Source organism: Vigna unguiculata, chromosome 3 (assembly GCF_037176805.1).
Source record: "Vigna unguiculata cultivar grain cowpea cultivar isolate G323 ecotype 2 chromosome 3, ASM3717680v1, whole genome shotgun sequence".
NCBI classification, from domain to species: domain Eukaryota; kingdom Viridiplantae; phylum Streptophyta; class Magnoliopsida; order Fabales; family Fabaceae; genus Vigna; species Vigna unguiculata.
In genome coordinates, this window is record NC_140794.1 from 7,578,293 (window position 1) to 7,587,500 (window position 9,208).

The 9,208-nt window shown below is 28.7% G+C and overlaps 1 protein-coding gene across 1 annotated transcript; it reads right to left on the reverse strand.

Moving 5' to 3' along the window:
- Positions 1-28: 28 nt before the first annotated feature.
- On the reverse strand, positions 29-5,927 carry LOC114179479 (ADP-ribosylation factor GTPase-activating protein AGD12-like). Its single transcript, XM_028065829.2, has 10 exons — positions 5,628-5,927; positions 5,006-5,101; positions 4,360-4,441; positions 4,046-4,121; positions 3,176-3,339; positions 2,689-2,800; positions 2,382-2,498; positions 2,147-2,242; positions 1,258-1,539; positions 29-275 (listed from the first exon to the last, which is right to left on the reverse strand). Exons 2-9 carry the CDS (start codon positions 5,031-5,033, stop codon positions 1,258-1,260), a joined length of 957 nt encoding a protein of 318 aa, XP_027921630.2. The 5' UTR covers positions 5,034-5,101; positions 5,628-5,927; the 3' UTR covers positions 29-275.
- Between the last annotated feature and the right edge of the window lie 3,281 nt (positions 5,928-9,208).

Below are 9,208 nucleotides of genomic sequence, written 5' to 3' on the forward strand. Positions count from 1 at the left end.
TTCTTTGTTAAATAACCAACTCATATAATTAAACAAATTACTTTTATAAATATTATTAAGATAAAAAAAGTACAAAATAATAATTATAAAATGCGTGTACAAACATGACCTTATAAGGAATATACGTGCTCGTCATATCACAGGAATGCTCTCCCAAAATTTCTTCTTTTTCTTCTCCTTTTGACGCGTTGTACTGTTATTGATCAGGAATTCAAATACGGTTTCCTTTCAATCCAAATCCAAGAATGCTTCGTTCAGTTCTAGATTAGTGTTTCCTGTAATGAAGAAGAAATGTACATAAACATCAATTGATAAAAAATATGTAAAATGAATGACAACTTAAATTGTGTACTCAAAATTTGAATAAGTAGTCACTTTTTTTAAGTTTTCTGACAAAAGAAATTGTTTTTTTTATATAAAAGATAAAAAAAATGTTTTTTTAATCAGATAAACTGTTTTTTATGGGCACAATTACAGCAACTAAACCTTTGAGCATCTAAGATCTAATATTGATTCACTCATACAGATAGTCAAATTTCAAATCAACAAAATCTTGGAAAATTAGGTTATTCTGGCAATTAATGTTGTTCAAACAATACTCTTGGTCAAGTAATTACCCTTTTTTATCATTCATTTTTCTATTTAACTTTACCTTTTTATAGTATTACTGCACCAAACAAGGTAGAGAAAACGTTAATAAAGTTAAAGTGTTGTCTAGTTAAATATTTATATATTTTCTTGAAACTATAGATATCCAAATATTTTCTTGATCATTTAAAAAAAAAAAAATCATAAATGACTACTATTGTAAAACAGAAAGTTATTAAACAACACCGGGATTATGCAGAAAATGGGAATAATTTTCACATTTCGCTCAAAATGAAACATGGGACAAAAATTAACAAATATATTTTCTCACAGAAATTTTATAGTGTTCATGCTTGTAAACTTAAAGGGATATATATTCAGCGGGAGGAAAGTGGAAAAATATATCTAAGCTCAAATATATTATGGTTTTTTTAAGAATGCATTTTTGTATTGAAACAGAGACATGGAAACTGACATGCAGCTAATAAAATCCATTATTTCTGCATCAAAAACTTCATTAGGTGTAGTTTAATAATTTAGTTGTAAGAATTAGAGAAATGAACACAAAATGTTTAGTTATGTGTCATAGAATGATGGCCAAAAACAGCACAGAATTAGAAAAGAAAAATCATGATAAGAAAATGGAAAGTTTAACTAACAGTAATTTACCTAATGATCAAAAGGCATCCACTCAAGTGCTAACTCTAATTCTCCAGATTCAACGTTCTGGAGCTTGATTAATATCTCCTGTTTAACTTTACCACCAACAATTTTGACTTCGCTATCATCTATAAGCGCATTGTCTTGAGATTTCATCCATATTCCTATCTGCATATCCTCAAACATACTAGGATCTCCATAGTTCATTGCAGATGAAATCAGGGGTTGAAGATCAATGTCTGCTTCCCCCATTATATCATCAGATGAAAAAAAGTCATAATCAAATACCTTCTGCAATGCAATGTAACCAGCGGTTATGATAATTTCCCATGTTTTTGTATCTTCATACCATAACACACACACACACATACAAAGACAGCTAGAAGCATCACACATTCAGATCCAAATAAGATACCCCAAACGGGTGGCTACTTGCTCCAAACTATAGTCCCATTAGAGGATGGTTGGGGAAAGTAGTATTTGATTTCCAATGTAGGCAATGGGTGTAAGAGAGAAGGAACCTTTGAGTAGGGTTTGGTTGAGGTAACATATGGATTTGGTTTTACAATGAAAAAAGAATCATGCATTGTTGAGTATTTGGATTCTTTGTTGGATTTTGCTGTACTGTTTCTTTTGCCGTGTCTTCAAAATACACTGCTAAGCACCAATTTTAATGTTTTAAAATATATTGAAAAGATTTTTAAAGTACCAACACTAATATATTTTGAAGGCACATTAGAGGACAACACAAAAAAACCCAATAAAGAATCTGAACTCCATTGTTGAAGAATTAGGAAGAAGGAAGCTCGAGTGATTTGGATGCATATAGCAGAAATGTAGAATAGACACAGAGTTTGTTTCCATTTTCTAACAAAGACAAGATGAAATTCAACCTTACCAAATTCAATAATGGAAATGGCCTAGTGACAGACAGCATAAGTTCTTCATTCCAGACTGGATTCAAATTACTCTTTACTACAGTTGTCTGAACAGTCTGAAGATGTAGCACCAAAAAGCCAATTCAGAAAGAAAGTTATCAATGTCTAGCACTCTTCAATTGAAAATTAAAAACAAAACATATAGAAAAAAAGTTTCTCAAGCATATATGCCAATGAGAACTGGGAACAACCAACCTGTTGGCCAAGTGTGAAGATAACATATGGATCACTGGTCATCATATCTCTGATAGCTAAATCTGTGCCTTTGATCACTTTTACCTTCAAATTTCCAATAAATCCTCCCTTTCCGTCCTGTCATGACCATAAATATCAGTCAAACATCCCAGGAAAACCACTCCAATTACAAAGCTTTCATCTGAGTATAACATCAACTTAACTCAGTGGAGATGTAGTTTTTACATTGATATGCTAACACAACATATGGTCAACAAACAAACACAACTCCTCCAATCAAAGGAAACAACATATGAAATATAATCACCTCATGCGAACCGCTAGTACTTCGCAAATTATCCATAATCCCTTTACTATTCATTCTTCCCGACTTAATGCGCAAACTAGGTTTCACAAATTCTTGACGTTCATACTTCGACCTGCAGTAAAAATTGCCACAGTTAAAATGTCACTCTTAACTTCAGCATTGATAATTTTGGTATCATAGATTGTGAATAAAAAAATACTGGTCTCGTTGATGATGCTGCAATGAGCAATATCCCAACCCCACCTTTGATCAGTCAATGATCAACCTAGGACAATGAACTGCCACTACAAATAGTAGCAGAAAATAACGTAATCTTGAAAATAAATGACTCAGCAAAGCCAAATGGTAAAAAAAAAACATGAGAAAGAGAGAGCATAGATGTTCATGTCAATATCATCAAAAGTAGCCTAAAAGCTTTACCCACTCTGTGGTGATCATAAATATCATAAATTTATAAAACTAGCAAAATGATGAGAAATTATCTAACCGGATGAAATTTTTCCGCAGCTCATGACTGGCATCTGGTCCTGGTTTTACACTTCCTTGTGAAATATAAGCCTCATAAATTGAATTAGCAGAAGAATTTCCTCCAACTTCAATCATTGCATCTATTTCCTCATCTGACCATTCATCCAATGTCACAGACAAAACCTGAAAGTAAAAGTAAAATGTTCTAACGCATTAATTCATGGCCAAATAAATTAGTTCTTTACACTATTTACTAGATAGACACAACTCATTGAAAAACAAACAGGGCAAGATATGATTTAAAAAATGAAAAACTTCATGCACCTTGCCTCAGTGCCTTAGGCACGTCATCAAAATAGCAAGTTTACTTCTTAGTCAAGAGTTACAGAGATTCATTTCTTACTTCTTATAATTACAGATAGAATCTGTACCTGTAAGTTGGTTGGTTCTGCTATCTTTGATATAAAATTTCACTTGCATCATGTATAAATTTGGACAAATTCAGAATTAAAAAGACCTAGTTTTCTACATTTTACTTTAGATCATGTCAGAAAAATGTGAAAAAACTAAGCCTATATGACAATGTGAAAAGAACATGGCTGGTCTGCCAGCACATACAACATAAGACAGTAGATATGAACAAAGGAATGCACCCAAACAAAGTAAAGTTCACCCGACCACTTCATAGTTACAGACATTTAAGTGTGGCTGTTTGTTCTTTTCTCATCAAATCAAGTTGAACCCATTTCAAAAAATAACTAGCCATGCCATGTATGTAGGTTATTATTAGTTTCTCATTTTGTTCTAGACAAAAGAAGAAGGATTTCAGTTTATATATTCATTGGTAAAAATAAAACCTTCTAAGTAAAGTGGGTCAGGAACAGTTTACCTTTGATATATGAGCGCCAAGACTTCTGTGCACACCACAGCATTTTAGGCATATAAAAACTCCAATATTCGCTGATCTGCAGAAGCAATTAGAAAAATGATTCACAATTAGGAGGTAAAATGCATCCCATATTTTCTATTTTAGCAAAATTCATGTAGTTAGCTTCTTATAACTTAGTCACAAGGATCATAAGAAATCCTTCAAGAAAATAGTCAACATTCAGACTCCAGTTTTGAGTATTATAATCAGTGATCATGACCATAAACCACTAAAAGAAAAAGAAAAAAAAAAGGTGCATAGGTGAATATACTTACGCCCATTGAGGATCTGGAGCATTACAATCAGCACAAAAACGATTATCTTTTTGAAGCAATAAATCCTTCAACCTTCTTTTACCTGTAAGAGACCTGCCAATCGTTCAACTTCTCAAGAAAATAACTTTACTTTCACAATTAGACATGGAAATCAGAATAAGTGAGTTTGTTTTGTTCTTCATGATTCATTGGTATCAAATCTTTATGGTGTTTCTCTTCAAACATAAAAGAAGCTTGAGTTCATTCTATTATAAGAAATAAGCCTGTTCTTTTTTCTTCTTTGCCGAACCTAAAAGGCTATTTATTTAAAGGCTTATTTTGCATCAAGGCTTTGAAAAAAGACAACAGCCACAAGCCTTGGTTTTCAAACTGCATTTAGATGATTTTTATTTTTGAAACTTTGTACCCCTTCCAGTTTTATTTTTGATTTTTTTAAATCAACAATCCTAGCCTAATATACCACCAGATTACAGCTTCATCTAACTCATCAATCATCTATTCATATTATTATTATTATTATTCTTATTATGATATAGTTGTTAAATGGATCAAAGTATCATTTTTCTGTTAGTTATTCTTATGCTGACTTTAATAGGGATAAAACAGTTAAACACGTGAGAGCATGAAATTAAGAATCATTGCATACTTGAGACAGGCCTTCCAAGTTCACTCATTGCCACCTCTGAAGCCAGCAATAGTTCAAACTGCAACTCCTGTAATAGCAGCCAAGCTAATAAAGAACCTGAAAGAAACACAGAAAGAAAGATCTCGTTATAGACAACAACAAAACAAGAAGCCACACATAATCCTATTATAACACCACTTTCCTTCTACAGTAATCTTTAGTTCCCCAATTCCCCAAAAAAATAATTTAAATAAAAACCAGTATTTGAATAATTAACGTCATCAATAGAATTACCCATCAGATTAATCTTTCAGGAGAAAGGAGGGGAAGATAGAAAGTTCAAGCATCAAAACCAAGAATTAGAAAAGAAGCAAATTTTGGTATTATATGAAAACATCATCATTGTTCTCTCCTCTGCGTGTTGAATATTGAACTTTCTTACAGTATAATTAGAATTTTGCAAGCATTTACGTACATTATTCATTCGCAACAAATATATAAATGATAACAATGGGGGCAACCTCTTACCCCATTTTCATTTTTCAATTGAAGAAACCCAAAAATTCAACAAAAAAAAACAGAGAAGAAGAACGTTCATAAAGAAAGTACTGAACCAGAGCTACAACAAAAATTTATCAGGAACCTTAAATTCGATATATCCTCGGTTACAGCGAATGCAAATGGTCGTCAAAGGGTGAAAAAATGTCGGATTTCTGGGTGTTAGGAATTTTTTTATTTTTTTCTGAAAGAACGTTTGCACTTAACGAATTATGTTCTTGAGGTGACACGAGGGAAAGGAGAAGAAAATGAAAAGAAGAGAGAGAAACTAAAAATTGAGAGTGCAAAGATAGATTACAGAGAAAAAAGAAGAAGAGAATAAAAATAGCTGTGAATGAATGAATCGAAAGAGGTGAATTTGAAATCCACAAGAGAGAATGAGATATAAGGAAGGTTTGTGATATGTCTTTTCATCATTTCATGTCAAAATTTGTTGGCATCACCAATGTTCATACAATTGTTTTTCTTATTGTAGTTAATTAACTGTCACTGCATGATTAAAAAAGATTAATTTTGCTTAATCTCAATCATGTTTAATTAATCCACTCTGGATTGTATTAGCTAGTTGGAAATTATGGAAATAAATGAAAATAATAATTTAAGAAAATATAAAAATAAACAATAGAACATGATAAAATAAGTTATACTGCTTTTCATTATTCTTCGTTCTTATTTTGCCTATCCAAACAGAATAATAGATTTTCATTTTATTCATACCTTTTTTCACCAATATATATTATAGTCTTAATGTACGAATTAAGAAACTGATAAACATTTTATTTTACTAAAGATCATGTAAGTATGTTAAATCTGTGTTTCTTTGGGATAAGATAGAAAATGTCAATTTCCATTGTTTTAAAAGAGAAGAAAAGTGAAGGGGGAAATATTTAAGGATTAAGAAAACAAAAATTGCCATACATTAATGCAATGATTTTTCGTATTATCATTTAATCATGCGATTTAATACATGCGATTTAATAGTGCGCTTTAATAGAATTAAAATTAGGTTTAATTACTTCTATAGTATCTAGTTTGGGGCTAGTGTGTCAAATAGGTACCCGGTGTTTAAAGAGTGTCAATTGCATCCCAACTTTTGAAAATTGCTTCAATTAGGTTCCTTTCAGACAGAGTTGACTAACGCCGTTAGTCAACGTGCCACGTGTCAATATGTGATTTTTTTTTAATTTTTTAATTTAAAAAAAAATAAAATAAAAATGCCCCGTGTCAAGTTCCTGTGTGTGACACGTGACATTATAATGACATGTGTCAGTGTCACTATCAGATTTTATTGTGTTGATTTCGATTTAGTCCCCATATATGTCTTTTTGTTTCAATTTAGTACTTAAGTATGCGTATCTGATTCAATTATGTCCCAATTTTTTTTTTAATAATTAAAATATTATTGTAATCTATTTTTTATAAGATTAGAAATAATTAAGTATAAATATTTTTACAAAATTAAGTACTAATATTTATAATGTTTCTCTCAATTTCAGACCAAATTTATTATTCGTATAAATGTTATACTAATATTTTTTATTAAAAACGACTTTTTAACATATTACTTTATTAATTACTTTTTTATTAAGTACTCATGTTTTGTTATATTTTTTTTTTTCAAAATAGAACAATATTGTGTCTTACTAATTTTAAATCAAAATTTCTATTGGTATGAATGTTATACTAATTTCTTTTTATTAAAAATGACTTAATAAAATGATTTTTACCACTAAATTTTAATATAAATATCAAATACTTAATTTTTGTAAAACTTTTATACTTAATTACTTTTAATTTTATAAAAAAATATTTTAATTATTAAAAAATATTAGGTCAAAATTGAATCAAATACACATAAGTAGGTATTAAATTGAAACGAAAAAACATAAATGAGGACTAAATTGAAATCAACATAATGACATCTGATAGTAATACTGACATGTGGCACTGACAATGCCATGTCACACACAGGGACTTGACACGTGGCATTTTAATTTTTTTTTAAATTTAAAAAAAAAATTAAAAAATTAAAAAAATTAAATTAAATTTAAAAAAAACAAAAAAAACACAGATTGACACGTGGCACGTTGACTAACGGCGTTAGTCAACTCTGTCTGAAAGGGGCCTAATTGAAGCAATTTTCAAAAGTTGGGATGCAATTGATACTTTTTTAAAATCGGGTACCTATTTGATACACTAGCCCCAAAATTGATACTATACGAGTAATTAAACCTTAAAATTAACCACATTAAAATAATTATTTAAATTAATAATGTTTAATATGTTGATTTGATAGTATAAAATAATTTTAAGAATATATCAAAAACAAATTAAAATAAATTTCCTATTACCAATGTGTGTTAACATCTATTATACATAGCATGAAATGAAAAAATATTTTAAAATCAACACATATTTAATATTTAAAAGATTTTAAATTTAATTCAAATTTAATAAATCACTTTTGTTAGGTGAAATTTATTTTATATATAAGATGACTTTATTTCTCGTGGAGAATAAATAAACTCGTCCAATGTTATATTTAAACTCACATTAAGATTTAATTATGTTCTAAGTTCTTGATAAATTTGATAATTTTGAATTGAATCTCTATTAAATTTGTATAGTGTATTGAATACTCAATCGATTTTATTAAATTTAAATTTTTTAATTGAATCTTCACTCTTTTGCTAGCTTGGTGATGTGGCTATTAATTGATTGATGTAATTATTATTTTTTTATGTCACATCTCAATTTCTTCACATGTAATTTAATGATTTTATTATTTTAAAATTTTTTAAATTATAATTTTATAATTTTAAAAGTACGACGATATGACAATATAACGATATAATAATATGATAAAATAACAATATGACGATATGATGATATAACAATATGACGATATAAAGATATAACAATATAACAATATGACGATATACGATAAGATGATATAATAATATGATGATATAACAATATGACGATATAAAAATATAACAATATAACAATATGACGATATACGATAAGATGATATAATAATATGATGATATAATAATATGATAGTATAACAATATAACGATATGGCTATATAATGTTATGACGATATGAAAATATAACATATAACAATATGACGATATAACAATATAATAATATGACGATATAACATTATGATGATATAACAATATGACGATATGACGATATAACAATATAACAATATAACAATATGATAATATAACAATATAACGATATGACGATATAACAATATAACGATATGACGATATAATGATATAATAACATGACGATATGACGATATGATGACATAACAATATGAAGATATAACGATATAACAATATGACAATATAACGATATGACAATATAACGATATAACAGTATGACGATATGACAATATGAAAATATAACGATATAACAATATGACAATATAACGATATGACGATATAACGATATAACGATATAACAGTATGACGATATGACAATATGAAAATATAACAATATGGCAATATAACAATATGACAATATAATAATATAACGATAAAACGATATAACAATAAAATGATATAACTATATAACAATATCATGATATAACAATATAACAATATAATGATATGATGATATAACGTTATGCTTATATGATAATATGATGATATA

Excerpts from the sequence above, each read along its gene's own strand:
- LOC114179479 (XM_028065829.2), bottom strand. The coding sequence starts at position 5,033 with ATGAGTGAACTTGGAAGGCCTGTCTCAA. Across the intron at positions 2,243-2,381 it reads TCTTCACACTTGGCCAACAG|ACTGTTCAGACAACTGTAGT; the intron begins GTTGGTTGTTCC and ends CTACATCTTCAG. Across the intron at positions 1,540-2,146 it reads CATTTCCATTATTGAATTTG|AAGGTATTTGATTATGACTT; the intron begins GTAAGGTTGAAT and ends ATTGCATTGCAG.